Below are 21,341 nucleotides of genomic sequence, written 5' to 3' on the forward strand. Positions count from 1 at the left end.
TAGCATGATCGGTGTTTCTGTGTGACTTGCCTTCATACTTGTACAATGGGTATTTCCGTATGGTGAGGATGAGCAATATTTGCACAATGGATATGTAACGAGCCGGCCGGTCATTTTGTGTATTTGAGCCTTGTTCCCCTATTTATTATTTTACATATTCTTCTTTGTCGTTTTGTAACTTTCAGGGATGGTTGATTGGCTTAAGGAAGGTTTTGGAATGAATTGGAACACTTAGATCTAAGGTTCCAACTTAAGTTATAATAGTTGACCGAGGTTTCACTTTTGGGTAAACAACCTCGATGGTGTTATTATGGTTTCAATAAGTTTGTATGGTGATTCTGGACTTAGGCGTATGTCCGGATTTGAATTTGGAGATTTCTAGGTGGATTTGGCTATACTTGGCAAAAGTTAAAAATTTAAAGGTTTGGAAGGTTCATAGGTTTGACCAGAGGTTGACTTTGAGGCTATTAGTGTTGTATTCTTTTTGGGAGTTAGAATAGGTTCGTAATGTCATTTGGGACTTGTATGCAAAAATTTGGGTTAATTACAAGTTGGTTAGACGTGGTTCAACATGAGTTTTGAATGTTGGAAGTGGATTAGCTCATTAAGCTTGAATTGAGGTGCAATTGTGATTTTGATATTATTTTGTGTGATTTGAGGCCTCGAGTAGGTCCGCGATATGTTTTAGGAGTGGTTGGTATTATTGGACGATGTCCTGGGGTGATCGAGGGTGTTTCAGACGAGTCTCAAATCATTTTTGAGGTGTGAAGGCAGTCTGGTTCTATTGTCTTTGCAACTATGGTTTGGACTGGAAGTGAGAGTCTGCAGAAGTGAATATGAGGATGTAGAAGCGAAGGATGGCCGGCCAGGAGAGGTTTTTAGAAGTGGCGCTGTTTGCACATCTGCAGGATCGCAGATGCAAAGTGAAGTGCACAGAAGTGCAGTCAAGCATTTTTGGGATTTTGCATAAGCGGAGCTTTAGCTGCATGCGCAAGGGTACGGGAGTTTAAGTGAAACTTGCAGAAGCAATTATTTTTTGCAGAAGCGGCTGGCATATCACAGGTTGGCAATAAATATTTTGTCGAGGGTTAGCTTAATTTTATCATATTTTGAGATTGGGAGATCGGATTGGGGTGATTTTGAGGCAATTTTTACCACTTGGATTGGGATAAGGCTTCTTGACTTGGATTTGATTTTTATTTCACAATTCCATCTTTGATTTTTTGTCTTTTGGTTAATGAAATCTAAGGGGAGAAATGGGGGGTTTTATACACAAGGTGATGGGTGGGTACACGGGTTGTTTGTAGTATTTGACCGATTTAGGCTACTTAGACTCTTTCCTTGCTTTAATTGAATTGTCTTATCATGTTCTAAATTTTCACAGTTAATCTATTCTTACTAGTGTTAGTCTATCCTTACATGCCTTAAAGGACTTTATTAACACTTGTTCTACATCCTACTTGATAATTTGCTCTTATACATTAGTTGAACTTGATGCCTATTTTATTGTTACATGTTGTCTCTATTGTTGATTATCATTATTGAAGTCATTGTATATGTTATCTCATTCATTGCTGCTGATCATTATTTGAAGTCATTGTTACATGTTATCTCTTTCATTGTTATTATTCTTATTTGAAGTCATCGGTATATGTTACTTCTTCCATTGTGAGTTATTGTTATTTAGTATTGTGGTTACACATTATATTTCTCATTACTTAGTTATTGGTGTTTAAGTTATGAAAGTCGTTATCACATTGAGGCGAAGATTTTAATTGTTGAAATATTTTTCTTATTAAGAAAATTTACATTCATTGTTATTGTTGATATTCTTGAACACATTGTGGCTGAGCCATGGGCTATTGTTGTGGGAACATTGATATTATTGATTATTGGCAAGTTGTAACATATGGGCACTTGTGGTGTGAGTTGCTATTGTGATGTGATATTGATACGCATGCAGCAATATGAGGATATGGGTTAATGTACATGTGGCAGCATAAGGTGGGACTTATTTGCATGTTGCTTGTAAGAAAATTACGTGAAGCCATACGGCGTCATAAGGTGTGTTAAATTGCATGTATCTATTTCGGGAAATATATTTTCAAAACTATTTAAATGTAAGGCTCACGCGGTGGTATAAGGAAAGGTTGTGATTGAAATTGAGAAATGTGAATACGAGGCGGTACCTCGGTTGTGATTCTTGTAATGTACGAGGCGGTACCTTGGTTGCGATTCTTATTGTAAATGAGGCGGTACCTCATTGTGATTCTTTTGTTTATCTCAAGTTGCAAAGAGTTATTTGGTGGGAACACTTCTTTTTTTTTCCTTTCTCTATCAATTATTGTCCGTATATGATCATTGTGGTTCTTTTCAATTGCTTCCTTTATGTTATCTCTATGATTTCAATCCTTTCATTAGTCTATGTTATTAACTTGTTTCATATTACTTATTTCTCTGTTTTCCATTACTTCTTGTTATTACATTTTCATTCTATTTATTTTGTCCTAGTAGGTGTCTTGACCTGGCTTCGTCACTACTCTACCGAGGATAGGCTTGATACTTATAGGGTAAGAGTAAAATCACAAAGGGTGATGACATTCCATTTATTTTATGGTATTACATGGTGAGGACGAGAGTAAAAGCATGAAGGGTGATGCTATTCCATCTTTTTGATTCTCGGATTGATGTTTTACTTGGTTACATTGTGTCTTATTTCGAAAGATGTTAGTTGGTAACTTCGTTCTTGTCGTTCTTATGATATTTCCCCTTTTGTCATAGCCTTGTCACTACCTCGTCGAGGTTAGGCTCGACACTTACGGAGTATATTGGATCAGTTGTACTCATGCTACATTTCAGCAATTCTTCTACAGATACTAGTATTGGTCCCAGCAGCGTCTAGTGGTGTTGTGCTCGGATCCAGCAACATTTGGACACTTGAGGTATAGTTGCACAACGTTTGCATCCCTAAATCCCCCTTTTTCTCCATCTTACAATTTACCTAGTCTCAGAAGTGTACTTTGTTTCAAACCATATGTGTAGTACTCTAGTTGCTCATGTCAATGTGACTCCAAATTTTCAGAGATGTTTGGATATCGTCATATGTATTTATTTATTCCACTTTAGACTATTTCGGCTTATCTTCATTAATGTTTTATTTGGAACTAGTAAAAATTGGTTAAATAATCTAGCTAATGTTGGCTTGTTTAGCAAGTGAAATGTTAGGCGCCATCACAATCCCGAGGGTGGGATTACGGGTCATGAGAAGTTGGTATCGGAGCACTAGGTTGCTTAGGTCTCACGAGTCATGAGCAAGTTTAGTTGAGTCTAGAGGATTGGTAGAGAGAAGTTTGTACTTATATATCTTCTAGAGGCTATGGGGGTTTAGGAAAATTTCACTTCTTTCTTTCCCTATAATGCAATTTTATTCTATCATTGATGTTTGAATTATTCCATTCTTATTATCTCGCAGATGGTGAGAACACACACAGCATCTACAGCAGCTCCTGCCCCTTGCTCCAGCTACTAGGGGTAGAGGTCGGGTCCAAGGTTGAGCCAGAGGCCAAGGTAGGGGTAGAGCTCAAACTAGAGCTCGTGCAACAACACCCACTATGGAGCCTCAGATTGATCATGAGGAGGATATCCCAGCTCAAATTGCACTAGTCGAACCCGCTCATGTCTTGGAGGGATTTATAGCCACTTCTATGCTTCAGGATGCTCTAGTTTGCTTGGTGAACCTTATGGAGAGTGTGGCCCAGACCGGTGCATTTTTGGTAACACCAATCGTTTCTCAGGATGGAGAAGGAGCACATACTCTTTCTACTAACACTCTGGAGCTGATGGCTCCCATATATTAGACTCCGGCAGTTCTACCAGTTGGGATAGTTTTGCCAATTTATGCTACACATACTGTGGAGAGGCCCATGATGTCTTATGAGGGATTGATGAGGTTGGATAAGTTTATAAAGCTCTTCCCTATTCACTTCAGTGGTGCACCTTCTAAGGACCCATAGAATTATTTGGATCGTTGCTACGAGGTGTTGTGCAACATGGATATTGTTGTGTCCAATAGAGTAGACTTTTGTAGTGTTTTAGATGACCGATTATGCCAAGCGGTGGTGGTAGGATTATGGGCGGCTAGATCAGCAGGTTCGCCACCACTCACTTTGGATCAGTTTACGCAGCTTTTTCTAGAGAAGTTTATTCCTTTCACTCTGAGAGAGGAGTACCGTAGGCAGTTCGAGTGCCTTCATGAGGGTATCATCAGTGTTACCTAGTATGAGACCCGATTTGTGGAGCTAGCTTGCCATAAAATTATCTTAATCCCTACTGGGAGGGAGAGAGTGAGGAGATTCATTAATGGACTTACATTCAGCATCATGCTACACAAACTTAGTAGCAACCTCTCCTGAGGGTATCTTTTCTTTGACAAAGTCTTAGTCAATATCAATATGTTTAATCTCTCATGGAACACCAGATTTGATGCAAATGAAGGGCGGCTTAATTATCTCACACAAGTTCCATCTGGTTGATTTTAACTCCTTGAGCAATTGTTTGATCCAAACTAGCTCACACATTTCCATAGTCATTGCTCGATGTGCTACTAATGCGCTAGACCGAGTAACTACATTCTATTTCTTGCTCTTCCAAGACACCAAATTGCATCATATAAAATACAATATCCAAACATATAATGTCTAATAGAAGGTGATCCTGTCCAATCAGCATCTAAGTATCCAATGATTTGTTCATGACCTCGATCCCCAAACAATAACCCTTTGCATAGAGCCGATTGTTTAGACCGAAGTATGTGGACAACTGTATCCCAATGACTATCACAAGGAGAATCTATAAACTAACTTACGACACTCATAGGAAAAGAAATGTCGGGCCTATTCACTGTGAGATAATTTAATTTACCATCTAGCTACCTATATCTTGCAGGATCTCTATGCGGCTCCCCTTGTCCTGGCAGAAGTTTAGAATTCGGATCCATTGGAGTGTCAACAAGTCTGCTACCCATCATTCTTGTCTCCTCAAGAATGTCTAAAGTTAATTTTCTTTATGAAATAACAATACCTAAGCTAGACTAAGCAACCTCAATACCTAGAAAGTACTTCAATCTGCCTAGATCCTTAGTTTGGAAGTGCTGGAAGAGATGGTGCTTCAGATTGATAATACCATCCTGATCATTACCATTAATAAAAATATCGTGAACATGGACCACTAGATAAATACAGAGACCTGAAGCAGGATACTAATAAAGCACAGAGTGATCAGCTTCATTACGAGTCATGCCAAACTCTTGGATAACTATGCTGAACTTACCAAACCAGGCTGGATGAGACTGCTTTAGACCATAAAGTGAACGGCGCAAGCGACATATAAGGCCATAAGACTCCCCCCGAGCAAACAAACTAGGTGGTTGCTCTATATAAACTTCATGCTCAAGGTCACCATGAAGAAAAGCATTTTTAATATCGAGCTGATAGAGAGGCCAATGGCGAACAACAACCATGGATAGAAAAAGGTGGACTGATACTATTTTAGCCACAGGAGAGAAAGTATCACTCTAATCGAGCCCAAATATCTCAGTATATCTTTTGGCAACAAGACGGGCCTTAAGTCGATCAGCCTGGTCATCTAGACTAACTTTGAGTTCATAAAACCAATGACAACCAATAATAGATTTACTAGAAATAAGAGAAATATGCTCCCAAGTACCACTCATATGTAAATCATGCATCTCGTCAATCATAGCCTATCGCCATCCTGGGTGAGACAACGCTTCATCTATAGACTTAGGGATGGAAATAGAGGACAAAGTAGATATAAAAGCATAAGGGGGATGACATACGATGATAACTTAAACCAACATAATGGAGATTAGGATTAAGTGTGGTCCGTATACCTTTCCGAAGTGCTATCAGTGTACTAGGAAGAGACAAGTTCGCAGTAAGAGCATGGTCAGGTGCAGGACAAGAGTCAACTAGGCCTGATGCTTGGTGCTGACGACGATGATAAGTCAAGAGTGATGTTCCTTTAGCTGGGGACCTAGGAGGAGCAACACTAGACTTCTCAATGGTTGGTATGGGTAAGACTTTTGTGACTGAAGATGGAGGAGGAGCTATAGTAAACTCCTCAAAGATTGGTATAGGTAAGACCTCAGATATATCATGGTCGTCAGAAGAGGTAAAGAAAGTTTTAGACTCAAAAATTTGACGTCAGCTGACATAAGGTACCTACGAAGATTAGATAAGTAACAATGATATCCCTTCTAAACACAAGAATAACCAAGGAAGAAATGCTTGAGAGCACGAGGAGCTAACTTATCTTTAATAAGGGCTAAGTTATGAATGAAACATGTGCTCCCAAAAACACGAAAGGTGACTGGGAAAACAATAATGAATACGGAATCTGATTCTAGATAGGAGATGAAGGCTTCTGATTAATCAAATAACATGCTGTGAGAATTGCATCACCCCAAAAACTTAATGAAACATAAGATTCAATGAGAAGTGTGTGAGCAGTCTTAGTAAGGTGCATATTCTTTCTCTCTGCAACACCATTTTACTAAGGGGTATAAGGACAAGATGTTTAACGAATAATTCCTTGAGAAGTCATAAATTGCTGAAACTGAGAGGATAAATATTCTAAGGCATTATCACTGGGAAAAGTGGGAATAGAAACACCAAATTGATTTTTGATTTTAGCACAAAAATTCTGGAACATAGAAAACAACTCAGAGCAGTCTTTCATTAAAACAATCCAAGTACATTTTGAATAATCATCAATAAAACTAAAAAAATAATAAATCCCAAGGTTGAAATGACTCTACTAGATCCTATATATCAGAATAAACTAAAGAGAAAATAGACTCTGCATGACTCTCAACACTATGCGGAAAGGAGGCTCGGGTATGTTTTCTAAGCTGACACGACGCACAATCTAATGTAGACAAATTAGGCAAACTAGGCACCATCTTCTGAAACTTAGATAAACTCGGATGTCCTAAACGTCTATAAATTAGGTATGTAAGATTTGTAACTAGACATGTTGTTGAGGTATTGAGTGAGTTAAGATAGTAAATACCTTTTGATTCACTCTATGTGCCAATTGTCTGTCCTGTACAACGATCCTACATAATAAAAGAATTATTAATAAAATATATACTACAATGGAGGGTACGATTCAAATGACTAACATATACAAGATAAAAAGGACAGCCAGGGACATAAAGAATGGAATCTAGAGTGGCATAATATAGGGGATTATCTTGTCCAACTCCTTTTTGCTCTATTTTGATACCCATAAGCTAAAGTAACAGTAGGAAGAGTGTGAATATACAATATTCGATAAAAGTGATTTATTATCAGAGATATGATCAGAAACGCCTGAGTCCATGACCCATGGTCAAGAGTACTAGACTGGGAAACACAAGCAAAAGAATTATCAGCAACAGAAGTATCAGTCTGAGCAACCGAGGCTACTCGTGGAGATGTTTGCTTACTTGCTCAATACTGAACAAACTCATTATATTTCCCTTCAGATAAAGAAAATCCCTAGTTACATGTAGTCTCGGTCTGGACAACATAAGCATTTTTGGGTGGATAACCATGTTAAGAATGGCATACTTCACGAGTATGTCCAAGTTTATGAAAATAAGAACACTTGGGTCTAGATCTACCAAAACGACCTCCTCCTCGTCTATTCCCTATAGAATGAGATGATTGATTGTCCTCTGTCTAGGATGCGAGAGTAGAGGAGTCAAGTGTCTGTGATAAGATCACTTGATTACTTGGTGCTGTAGCAAGGGGAAGTAATCGAGAGAATAATTCATCAATTGTGGAGACAGTCGGACTAGCCAAAATCTGGTCGCGTACTAAATCAAGATCATTAGGAATTCCAGCGATAGTATGAACTAGAAACATCTTCTGTTGCAGCTTTTGTTGATTTTCAACACTAGCAGAAATTGGCATCAACTTCTCAAATTCCTTCATGACTGCATGTACTTGTCCCAAGTAAGTAGACATATTTGATTCCTGTTTCTTCAAGCTTGTCATTCGCAATATCACATCATAGAAACGAGCTATGTCATTAGTCTATAAAGTGCGAGCCTTTTCCCAAACAAAATAACATGTCTGGAAAGGACGAAACAAGGGCATCAACTTGAAATCAACATATCGCCATGGAATACTACATAACCAAGCATCGAACTTCTCCCAAAATACTTTGGCCTTTTCATCTCCTTCACTAGTTTTAATTAAATGATATTGAACACCTTGACCTTTACACCACAACTCGACAAACAAAAGCCAAGCTAAGTAGTTTGAATTCCCCATTAAAGGTTCTGAGGTAATCATAACACCGAAACTGCCAAAACCCATATTTTTAGACCCAAAAACATCAACTCCCATAGACATCATTGGATTGAAGAGAGGTCTATAAAATTATCACCAAACAACAGAAAGAATCAATTGAAACTCACTGAACTAGACGGAGGAGACACTGGACTTGCTAGAAAAAATTACTGCAGCAACCGAAAATTCAGTGTAGTCGTCGAAGAAATCTCCAAGTGCTCAGAATAAAAAGAAAATAGTATGGGCATGGTCGGAATTACTAGATAATAAGACTGTCCTAAAGAAACTTTTCAAAAAATGGTCGGAATAATGGTCACGTGCCCACGACATCAGAAGTTCTGGAGGCGCGTGAGAGCACGTGGTTAGGGTCCCGTCGATGTAGTTTTCTGGGGTTTGGTCGCTTGAAAATTTTGCACCTGTTGGTGGTGTTATTTTTTGTAAAAAATCCACCGGAGAAGGGATGACGCAAAAAAACAACCTGAAATTCACCAAAAAAAAGGCATGGTGACTGTCACAGACTCGTTGGTTACCGCACAAGGGGGATTTCTCACTAGTTGCTCTGATACCATGTGACAAAGCACGGGATAAAAATATTATTCACGTATGTTAACTATAATACAAGTATCTTATTTATTACCCACACTACTCCTACACTACTCCTATTTCATGTAGGACTATGGTCATTTACATAAATAAGGGTGGCAAATAGGCACGTCGGGTCAGATATTGGGGGGTTAAAAATAGGTAATGCAAAAAATGGATAAAATATCTGTCCCAACCCATATTTAATACGAATAGAAAATGGGTTAACCGGCGGATAATACAGATGTCCATATTATCCATGACTTCTTGAATATGATCAATTTTGAGAAAATTCCTAGTCTCTCAAACTTGAGGAACCCCTAATTTGAGGTTTTACAAATATAAAAGTTAAACTCATTAGTTGTCCACTGGTTATCTATTTCTAAATAGATAATATAGTTCTTATCCATATTTGACCTGTTTTTAAAAAATTCATTATCCAATCCATTTTTTAAAGGATAATATGGGTGGATAACTATTTTCTTTTAAGCATTTTACCACCAATATACATAACAAAAAACTAACTAACAATAATAATGTTGTTGTGTGCGACCAGATCCAATTATATTATTATTGCGGCATGCAACCCGATTCACACATAATACCATTGCGGCGTGCAGCCCAATTCATACTATATCATCAATAATTAATATATGTTCACAAGGACCTTTATGCCCAAATTCCCAACTTTTCACGATATTCAACTCTATAACTAAGGACGATGCTTGTGATATAATAAGGGCGCACTAGGATACAATAATAAAACAAGTGGATAAATGTTAATACGAATAAGAGATGGTTATGGCTAGACACATATTCCAACTTTCATAATAGTTCAATTTGCTTATTTAACATTTTAAGTTTGATCATGACATCAATACGAGAAAAGAAGCAAAACCCAATAAATAATACATCAAGTAGGACAATTATATGACTATGGCTAAATAGAAAGCCCAACACCGTGAAAGAAATCTTGAGGAGCTAAATGGAACTTTTAGCCTATGATCAACTCTAGCATGGCTTCTAGTCATGACTAAAATTCATCACTTAGTAATAGAATCAAAGAAACATGAATAAACAATTTATAAAGTCCAAATAAGGCATATCATAAGCCTAACTTTGTCCGTAGTGTCATAACCCAGCTATGGATATACGCTCGTCACCTTGCATATACATGACACCTAAATCATGCAACAAATAGAAAGTAGATCACATATGGTGACAATTCCTTCTTACAAGGATAGACAAGAGACTTACCTCCAGTTCGTAACAACCTCAACCTTCCAAATAGCTTTTCCTCTCAATCGACTTCCAAACGACTTGAACCTAGTCAAATACAACTAAATAACATCGAACAAAGACATAGGAATCAATTACAACCAATAAAGCTTCAATCTTTAATCAAATCCCTAAAGTCAACAAAAGTCAACCAGGGCCCACATGGTGAAACCTTGAGTCAAGGGGTAGACCCCGATTACCCTAACCCCACAAGTCCGAATATATTATTAGATTCAAAAATAGGGACTAAATCAACCCTCAAATCTCCAAATTACTCTCTCTTAAATTTTAGACAAAAACCCCAAATTTCTCTTCAAACTTCCATGATTCAAGTGTATGAATCTATGGGGAATCAAGATATATAATCAAAATCAAGTGAAAATCACTTGCCCTCAAAGTAGTAGTGAGGGTCTCTTCCAAAACCGCCTTTTCTCAAGCTCTAAAACTCAACATATTGAAAAATGAGCAAAACCCTAGAAATATAACTCCCATCATGAATCTTGGTACATGCGCTTACTAAGCCGTAGATGCGATGTCGCTTCCGCGACAAAACAGGCGCTTCTGCGCAACTCCAGCCCAAAGGTAAACCTCACATCTTCGATGGAACCTCTGCAGAAGCAAACACGCAGGTGCATCAATAACCTCACATCTACAACCTTCCTCCAGCCTAGCCAACAAGCGCATCTTTGACCTTTCTCTCGCAAATGCGGTTTCCCAAGTGTGATCATTTCTCTGCATGTGTGATCTATCAGGTATTAGCAATGCCAAATCATCCTAAAATTGTCTGAAACCATCCTAGAACACATCCGCGCCCCCATATAGCCATACCAAAAATTCCTATAACCTTATCCAAATGCGAAAATTCCATAAATAATATCAAAACCAAGAATCGACGATCAAAATCCATCTCTTAACTTCCAAACTCTCCAACTTTGCCAAACACGTCTGAATCACACTTAGACATTTCATATTATAACCAAACTTTAAACACAAGTTCCATTCAACCAAACGAACCTATCCAAGGTCTCGGAACACCAATGGGAGCCTAATAACACCAAAGTCAACTATTAGTCAAACCTACAAACTCTCCAATTCTTCAAATTGTAAATTTTCGAAAATAGATCCAGAACCTTCTAGGAACATCCAAAACCAAATATGAACATAAATCCAAGTCCAAAATCACCATAAGAATATGTTGAAACCATCAAATTACCAATCCAAGGTCTTTTTCTCAAAATTCAAACATCGATCAATTTTTACAACTTAAGCTTCCAAAGATGAAACTAAGAGTTTCAGCTCACTCTCAAGCCTTTACAAGACAAATTACAAAACATCACAAGAAACTTCGGGGAGAATAAAATAGGAGAACGGGACTCAAATACACAAAATGACTGATTGGGTCATTACAGACGTGCAACCCGATCCAACGTAATATTGTTGTGGCATACAACCCCATCTAAACGTATCAATCCACATGGGAACACCCATTGAGCAAGAATTATCTTACTCATCAAACACATGGGTATCAACAATAAGCATGTAAAGTGCATAAACATAACCATGGGGAGACGGATAACATAAAATACCGCAGAAAAGGTAAGCAAGACTAAGGTGCAATAAACAAATTCAAGAGTCATCTTCTCATATATCACCATAAGACCTAAACAGGGCCACAACATGCATGAGTATCACAACTCATCATATTATAAGAGAGCAACACACAAAACAAATCAGGGCATGAATAAGACCAACTCTACCCAATGACAAACCCATAGCAAATGTTGCATTGTGTAAGAAAATCCAGTTCAGTGTAAAATACACATTCTTATTAGGTGTACGAATAGTCCCCCAAACCAATTCAAACTATTCCGAAATACGTAAATAGTCTTCCAAAGGTCCAAAGTGACCCATTCTAACTCTCACTCATGAATACACAAGAGATCACTAAACCACTGGCCTCAACTGCGAATATATACATGAAACCTGTTATCAACCTGATTATCAACTACACCACTCATGATCAACTATAACCTTGCGGAACCTAATACATAGAATACACAAATACTTGAGCCTTTGAGTTGTTACTCAACTTGTTCATCATTCCAGCACATAAAATAGTTCGAACAACCTATCGAACCATACTCCTCAAACCAACAATTCCCAGAAAGATACATCACTACACCTAAGCAGATCACAACACCCCAAATACCATAATCCTCATGCTCGAACAAGCACACATCTTCTCATTTCACCCATCGAGGACACATGCAATCTGACCATAACAAAGAAGATAGTATCACCTCTAGAAAGGCAATCTGTAAACTCCAAAAGTACAAGACTCCTCATCCCAATGAAAATGCCTACTCAAAAACAACTCTAAAGTCATACCTGCAAGCATCTCCAAAACGTGCATTATCCACAGGTCCTCCAGAGCAACTAAAATCTAAACCTCGATTGCTGACCATCACCCAATTGCCATAGCGCTTAGTCAAAGTATTCACAGACCTCATATGTAGGTACCCTTTACAACACATTCCCTTTCTTTTTGATGCAAAAATCTGTACTACCATGTCCCATAAGCAACTCAAAGCAAATACGCTATATCTGATCCAATCCGTCTACTTGAAGACAAATCGTTACTTTGCAAGGCAATCCAAACCTTACACGACTCACTACATCCTTCGTGATAGTCCTCAAACTTTTAGAATCTGCTTACACAATAATTCACAATCGAAAATGAATCTCTCCAAGCTAAACAAGTCACGCAGACTGCCAAACACAGATTTCCTACCACAAAAGTGACTACAATGGCCCATCATACCAAAGAAATTGATTATTTCTATTACCATGTTGATCCAATGTTGATCTAACTTCTTTAGATTACCTTTGATCTGCCTTCATAGGGTCTCTCTTCTTTCGAATGTACTGTGGTATTTAAGAAAAACTTATACCAATTGATCCCAAAATGAAACTACAACATCCTAAGATCCGTAAGCCACTATATTCCCTTTCATGTACCCATAAGTACATCAAATCCAAATGTCTGATTTAAAGAGCCCTTCAATGAATCTGAAGTTGTTCATGTCATCTCTATAATGCTACAACGTAGAACCAATAATGATGTAAAAATACTCCAAGCACAATCCAAGGCAAATTTCAAATCTTTAGCCATACAACGGAATCTGGCAAATACTTAAGTATCACATCCCGAAACATAACCCACTAGAACCGTTCTCGGGAGTCATACATTCTACGCTAGAACCTTATGCATAGCCAATACATGCCGAACGACTTGTGCTGTATTAGCACATAAATATATCGAAGAAGCAACCTTATCCTTAGGCAACCGAGTAAATCTTTACCTTTGCATAATATATCCACAAAGAATATCAAACCTGAGTCATTCTATAATCTCCATATATCAATAGTGTATAGTACATCATGTATCCAGCAAATTCCTTGCCTAAAATCATCCTCGATGTCACCCTTCTCAAATCATAGGTAATGCACAAGCGTATAGTCAAGGAATCACAACAACGCAAGCCTATATGACCCGATCATCGATGGTAGTCTCGCCCACTTGGATCGAAGCCATAATCACATCATCCAATAATCCATTATACTTTTCCTCCATAACTATCACGATCTCATACTGTTACTCAGTTGAATTCCTCATAAACTCATGTAGCATTAATCATAACACTTCCCCAGTTATTTGTCCAAATGCATACTCGTCTATGTGGAAGTTGTGCCAACTCCCTCGAGCGATTTGAACTCTCGTTGTAGTACATACATTCCATCGGGTGGAAGTAAAACTCTTAATAGGAACCTCATAAGAAATGATACAACCTCAAGTTTTCTCACATGAGAAAACCCACTTGTAGCCTCCATTCAATATCTTCTATAACCTTACCATGGTTACAACCTCTAAGTGACCAATTCATCTTCCCGATTCTACACTAGTCAACAAGATATAAAAATTCATTTCATTCCACTAATGAACAACTGAAAGGTCCATCAACACACACCAAATCTCAAGACTGTATTGCAGATCAAGATTATAATCAAATATTCATATTCACTTTGCATCTCAAGCAAATATTTCCCATCACATCCAAACTATCTAAAGTCACATAATACTCATCACATAGCTATCCTGCCACTCACCGAGCCATCAATCCCACCACTAGGGATGCTACCGAATGTAAGAGTCCCAAAATAACATACTCACACAATGAATCTGTGAAGCCAAAGCTGCAGCCTAAACCTGGCGTAAAGTCCTTTAGATTGCCCTACCTTCACAACACAAAAAACTATCTCGCACCTCATCCATGACATCACAAGCCATCGATGCACAACTGATATCAAGTACTCAACAATGAATACAATCGAATAGAGAGAAATCAATGATTAGACTTCAAGCTGAGTCAAGGTCACACGATAAAAAAAGAAAAAAAAATTGAAGTTTCCTAGATGTCATGTAGCCTCTAGAAGAGAAGTATAGACGTTATCATACTAATCCGCACGACTCTACTAGACATTTCATCATGACTTGTATAACTTATGAACCTATAGTTTTGATACCTACTTGTCACGACCCAATATGCCACCAAGTTGTGACGGCACCTAACCCAACCTACTAGGTAAACCATTCTAACATATACACAATTGAAATCGAGAATCATCAAATATATTAATATAAGAACACGAAAATCAATACACCTATTCCAAGAACTGGCAAAACAAGTTGTGTGCCACTAAGATTTTAGATTTACACCGCTAGTAGGAAGAAAATACAACATCAATTTGAATATACATAAACAAAAGTACAATCCTAATCTACCATGAACAAAAGGGTAGCTTGTCACTGGAACGCTGGAACATCTCCAATGCTAGCCTCCGTCATCCACAACAACTCAACTCTAAAATCTGCACACAAGGTGCAAAGGTATAGTATGAGTACAACTGACCCCATGTACTTGTAACGATCGGCCTTTGACCCTCGTTTCCCTATTTGATACTTTGCGTATATGTGTTTGTTGTTTTGTGACTTAAAAAAATGGTTGGTTTGATTTTGGGAAGGTTTGAGAGTAATTTGGAACACTTGATTCCAATTTAGAAGGTTAAGTTGCTAGCGTTAACCTGAGTTTGACTCCGAACGCCCTCGAGCTGGTGATTTTATGGGTCCAACATGTTCTTATGGCGATTTCGAAATTAGGGGTATGTTCGAATTTGGATTTGGAGGTTCCTAGAAGGTTTTGGCTCTTTTTGCCGAAAATTAGCAATTTGAAGATTTGTAGAGTTCATAAATTTGACCAGGAGTTGACTTTGATGTTATCGGCTTCCTATTGGTGTTCCGAGACTTGGTTAGGTTCGTTTTAGGGGTGTTCATCGGTCGGTATGGTACTGTATTTAGATATTTCGATTCGGTATTTTTGGTATTCGATTTCTTAAAATCCTATACCAATACCGTACCTAACTAAATTCGTTATGGTTTGGTTTTACTCCTTTCGATTTCGGTTTATTCGGTTCGGTAACTTCAGTTTATTCGGTTTGAATACTAACTAGTGTATTCTTAATTAAAGTACTCAAAAATATAAAACTGCAAATGTTTGTTGACAAAAAATTTGTCCAAAACTAGCAAATATCGACCCAAATAGAGAAAATTGTACATAAAAGAATATTTGTTCATTAGAAATGTCTTGTTACATGTTTAGAGTTAATTGATGCACTTAGAGAATAAAGGAAAGTAAAATTTTAGATTTTTTATATTTATGTTATAATTGATAATATGTGTTTTTGTAATATAATATATATTTCGGTACGGTATCGGTATTTCGGTAATTTATTTTAAAATACCAAATACCATACCTAATACCAATTTTTAAAAAACCATAAACCAAATACCATACCAAATACCAAAATACAATATACGAAATACAAAAATTTTCGGTTTCAGTACGGTAATTCGGTATTTACCAAATTATGCATAGCCCTAGTTCGTTTAGTGGATTGGAACTTGCGTGCGAAGTTTGGTTGGCATCCGGAATGCTTAAGCATGATTCAAATATGTTTGGCGAATTTAGAAAGTTTGAAAGTTAAGAGATGAATTTCAATCGTTAATTCTTGGTTTTGATGTTAATTGTGTTGTTTTGATCACTTGGATAAGTTAAGATAAGGTATTAGGATTCATTTTGTATGGTTAGATGGGGGCTCGAGGGCTCATGTGTGTTTCAAGATGATTTAGCATCACTTTGGATGTTGTTGGCATTGCTAGTGCTGGTGTGCCGCACCTGCGATTCCTGGTGCACAGGTGCGATGTCTCACATGCGAAGATTCTATGCAGAGAAGTGAAGGAAGGCTTGGTCCTGTAGTTGGTTGCATCTGCGAGGTGGTTTGCGTAGCTGCGTAAATTTATCGTGCACTTACAAAGAGTGGGCTGCCTAAGAGTGTACATATCTGCGAAAGGTGTGAAGGTAGGACACACCTGCATCTCTGCAGATGCAATGATGTATCATAGGTGCGAGGGAAGGCTGATAGGGGTAGCTCGCAAAAACAAGGATTTTTCGCAAATACAATCTCGCTAGTACAAGATTTTTAGCCACAAATGCGAAGATGCTTGGGCAGACCACTGAAGAGATTTATTTCCGAAATTGACCTATTCTCTCATGTTTTGATCCCTAGACTTCGAGCGGTGGAGATTTTGAAGAGCAAATGCACTATCACATTGGAGGTAAAGAATTCACTTGGATTTGGCTTGATATTGTGATTCCTTATTAAATTCAACTCCTAAAACTTGAAATTTCAATGTGAAAATTGGAGTTTGTCTACAATTTAAGAGGTTGAATTTTGGAGATTTAATGGTCGATTTGAACTTGATTTTGAAATCTAATTACATATTTAGAGTCGTAAGGATATGGGTAGTCAAAATCTACTCTGACTCGTGTTTTGACCATGTGAACCAAAATTAATTTTTGTGACTTATGGAGATTTGATTAAAGATTGAAGCTTTATATTTTTCAATTTTCTTTGAACACCCCTAGAAGCTACAATCTGGTAACGTGAAACCAACTGTAATGTCATGTTTTACCTTATTTCCAGAGTTTTAGATAGGCCTTAGACTAAGTATTCCTGATACATAAAAATAATGAAATGGAAAGGGAGAAAAGGATGCACATACCCAAGTTCTCTTTTTATCCTCCAAATTCTCTTTTTATCCTCTCTGTCATAAGCTTGCTGGGTTAATAGAAATGAACTTTCTAAGGAAACATTTACATATAAATTTGTCTCCTTTAAAGAGAAAACATGATGAAGGCACTTTACAGAACCTTTGCCTATTTAAAAATTCCTTGCGACCCACCAGTATGTTACCGCCTCTCAGAGACAGGGATGGCCAAAGCATGTGTCAGCAGATGAATATGTTGATTCTGCAAGCCAAAACAACAGCCTGCCTTAATATGTTACGTCCTGCGCATTCCTCATAACCAAGATCCGTCTCTAACAACCTGGACAAATGGTCCCCATTTATCTGGTTACTGCGGGTTGTTTATACATGTTAATAACAGCCTGAACAAACTGGTCGCTTATCGCAACTTTCTTCATGAATTTCTGCTTCTAACAGATTACATCTATAGGCTAACTGTATGCTTATATTAGCGCCTGAATTCCGATTTAACCACCCAATCAAGAAAGTGATAACCCAGGGCAGAATATCTTAAGCAGCATAATCTAATAATTATTGCTTTGCTTCCAGAAGAATAGCAGAATATGGTGCAACATTATAAGTTCCACTGATACCAGCAATGCCTTCAGTAACGAAATCATCAGGGGATTTCAGATTAGTGTCCACCTGCACTAAAAACCTTATCAGTTTGTACGAAATTTGAAGAGGTAACACCTTTAGTTTCCGTGCTACTTGAGAAAGTAAAGATCAAGACAACACCACCAAAACAAATACTAGCTACATTGAACAGACATGCAAATGAACCTTCCTTCTCATAAAAAATTGGAACTTACAACAGAGCGAACAAAATAATGTAAAATAAATGGAAGATTGTCTGGAGATAGTTCCAAATGGCTGTTGTTTCGCAGATTCGGCAGAATGAAACTTTACGAAGAAAGGATATCATGTCATAGATCGTTTATTAGTTTCCGATTCATCCAAGGTAAAATATGCCTGGGATGCAGTATCTACTGCGTATTTTCCTTTTCATGCTTTTATATCTTCTGAAGTGAAATATCCTGTATTTTAGCGTGCATATTCTGAAAAGGATATGGTAGTGTCATAATAAGTTTTCAGAAAAAGGAACACAATCTTTGTATGATTGACAGGAGCCTGAAAATTTTAGGGAGGAAAAAGAATAAGATGGTAAGTTTACTTATTTAACTATTATAGTGAATCAGGCATCGCGTTACGCCCATGCCCACGCCCTGTACTGTAGCACAAGTTTGGAAACACTCCGTGAGCCAGTAAGCCCTTTATTTGTTATAGTTGTGATTGTTTCTTGCTGTATTCTTCAGATAACAAAATAGGATGGCTAGTATTTTTATTTATTTAGTATAATAATGCAAGGGGAAGGCGACATGGTATATTCGCCGGTGCCCTCTACCCCAGCACTAGTTTAGGAACACTTCGTTCATGAATGGGATAAGCCTTTTATTATAACAACGATTGCTACTTGTATTCTTCTGATGACACAACTAACACAAGCAATACTATAATGTAGTTACCAAATGGTAGCTTTTCCCCTAATTTTCATATCTTCATATCGTTTTAACAAACTGCAAGACATTATCTCATATTAGCATAACCACTGGTATTGTATCCCTATTCAACATAGTATTACATCTGTATTCAACATCATACTGGTACCGCAGCCATGCTACGTATATGACTGCTATTATTTCACATGCTATACAGTGTATTTCATATATGAGATTGTATATGACTGTATGCCGTACAGTGTTTGTGTTTTCTTCTATACAAAGAAGTAGCTTGTTATATTCCATTGACAGGCTTCAATGAGATTGTAATACTGAAAAATATGGATTAAAATCATTTTGTTGGGCTAAACCAGCCCAAAGATACTTTAATATGGTGTGATACTATCCACTTTGGGTCAAGCCCGCACAATTTTCCCCAAAAGACTCCCCTACACCTTATATATAGATTACCAATCTTTTCAACTACTAATGTGGGACTTTTGCTTGCACACCCAACAATCTCCCCCTCAAACTAAGTTCCACGTGGTCAATACCATGATCCATCAATTTCCAAGATTCACTATGTGTCACCCACATTATTAGAGTGTTTATGGCAATCAAAGCCCGCTACTAGTTTCTTCTTGTCTGTGTGTTTCTCTAAGCTCGTTATTGGAAGTAAATCAAGCCCCACACGATTACTCTGCCACAGGCATACTCGTCCCGCCGAACCGGGACTCTGATACCAATTGTTGGGTCAAAGCTCACACGGTTTCCTCCAAAAGACCTCACATCACACAATTAAAAGATTCTACACATTATATGTAGGCTTCCAATCTTTTCAGCTACCAATGTCGGACTTTGTTCGCACACCCAACACTTTTTATAAATTAGAGAATAGTTAGTCTGTTCTACTTTCAATTTCCCCCCTTTTTAAATGAAATTCCACTTAAAGTTACATAGAAAAGGAAATCCGTGTATCCATACTCCACTACTCTAATCACAAACTAAGGACACAACTATATCCAATTCGGTAGCACAATCATGATGGATTGTTCACATTCTGGAAAGAGCAAGATGTTAAACTTCAATTCGGACAAAACGAAGCGTTCAATGGGAAATGAGATAGGAAAATGGGGAAGTAATACAACGCTTGCCAGCTTGGACCCATAAATTGCAAATTGGTAGGTACAATTCTATATTCCAAAAGAATAAACAAATATAGAGCAGTAGCAGAATTCAGAGGCTGTCTCGTATTTTGTTTTGGATGTATATGCAAAAAGCGTTCCTTAACTAACAGGAATAGCTTACCACTCGGTGCCAGCGTCTATTTTGTGGAGGTGAAGGTATTTCTGCTTTGACAAAAAAGTGGTGCGCATTAAATGCTAAGTAAATATCTCCTCCATTCCCATCGTGGAGCCTACATTGTACAAAGAGAACCCACGATGCCAATTCAGTTGTGCGAAAACAATAGATCATAAATTTTTTATATTGACAAACTAAATCCTGGTTGAAAAACTGAAATCAGCTGCAAGTGAAAACTGAGAGAAGAAAAACTAGAGAAAAATCAGTGCTAAAGAAATAGAGTTCATGAAAGCAGTTTAAAAAGGACTGGTCATCATTGTCATACATCATCAGCATGTGAGTGAATTCAAAATGCAGAAACAGAGAGGTGATTGGCTACAATCCAACTGTCTTACTGAGAAGAAGAGCTCAAAGCATGAGAAAAACCAACGGAACAATCTACATTTTAAATAAAGAACTATATTTGAGCCCATCCATCATCTAAATATGGAGATTATTGTCAGTTTGTCAATAGGGATTAGTTTCTTACGTAAATGCAAGGAATCTACTCTCTTCATTGTACCAGTTGTCCTCAAGCCAGGTAATCTCGTTCTGCAAAGGAATTTTTGCTGAGCCATCAGAATAGTCGAATTGAGACGGCAACAATGAAGAGTTAATTTCAGAAAACACTATGTACTACAATGGAACTGCACCTATCTTTATTTAGTGATTTCAAGCTAATTTCATTATTTCACCCGGGAAAAAAAAGAATGATAACAGGCACCAAAAGATTCAAATAGCTAGAAATATCTCAAACACCTTGAAGAGAACCATCAGTACTTGAGGGGTCCAACATTGATTAATTCTTCCGAACATGTGAAAAGGGAACAGCCTATAAAAGGACTTGTGGATCATAGATGCGATAACCTAAACTAACTATATGTCATGTGAGGAAACACCATGTAAGTATGTTCCTCAGAGAGGACCCAAAAAGACTGACCTTTAGATTAGTTTCAGTACCCTCAGGTTATGTCCCACCAACTCCAACCACGAATCAGAAGGTCTAAATAGACATTTGTATCATTTTGATCACATACACGTGATCATTACTTCACAGGCACTCTTTCTGTGATAACC

The 21,341-nt window shown here is 37.7% G+C and overlaps 1 protein-coding gene across 4 annotated transcripts in view; it reads right to left on the bottom strand.

The window, feature by feature from the left end:
- Positions 1–17,391: 17,391 nt before the first annotated feature.
- LOC107771936 (isoamylase 3, chloroplastic) overlaps positions 17,392–21,341 on the bottom strand; it is an 85,495-nt gene continuing 81,545 nt past the window's right edge. For 3 of the 4 annotated variants that reach the window (XR_012702070.1, XM_075236894.1, XM_016591399.2), the window contains 3 exons: positions 20,755–20,816; positions 20,232–20,340; positions 17,392–18,069 (listed from right to left, as the gene is read on the bottom strand). Coding sequence is in view for 3 of the 4 variants with exons in the window: in XM_075236894.1 (XP_075092995.1) it covers positions 17,956–18,069; positions 20,232–20,340; positions 20,755–20,816 (285 nt within the window). In the remaining variant the exon portion in view is untranslated. Of the gene's footprint in view, positions 18,075–20,231; positions 20,341–20,754; positions 20,817–21,341 lie in introns of all 4 variants that reach the window. The other variant, XM_016591400.2, reaches the window with a different exon arrangement.

This window comes from Nicotiana tabacum, chromosome 18 (genome assembly GCF_000715075.1).
Source record: "Nicotiana tabacum cultivar K326 chromosome 18, ASM71507v2, whole genome shotgun sequence".
In the NCBI taxonomy this organism is placed as follows: Eukaryota; Viridiplantae; Streptophyta; class Magnoliopsida; order Solanales; family Solanaceae; genus Nicotiana; species Nicotiana tabacum.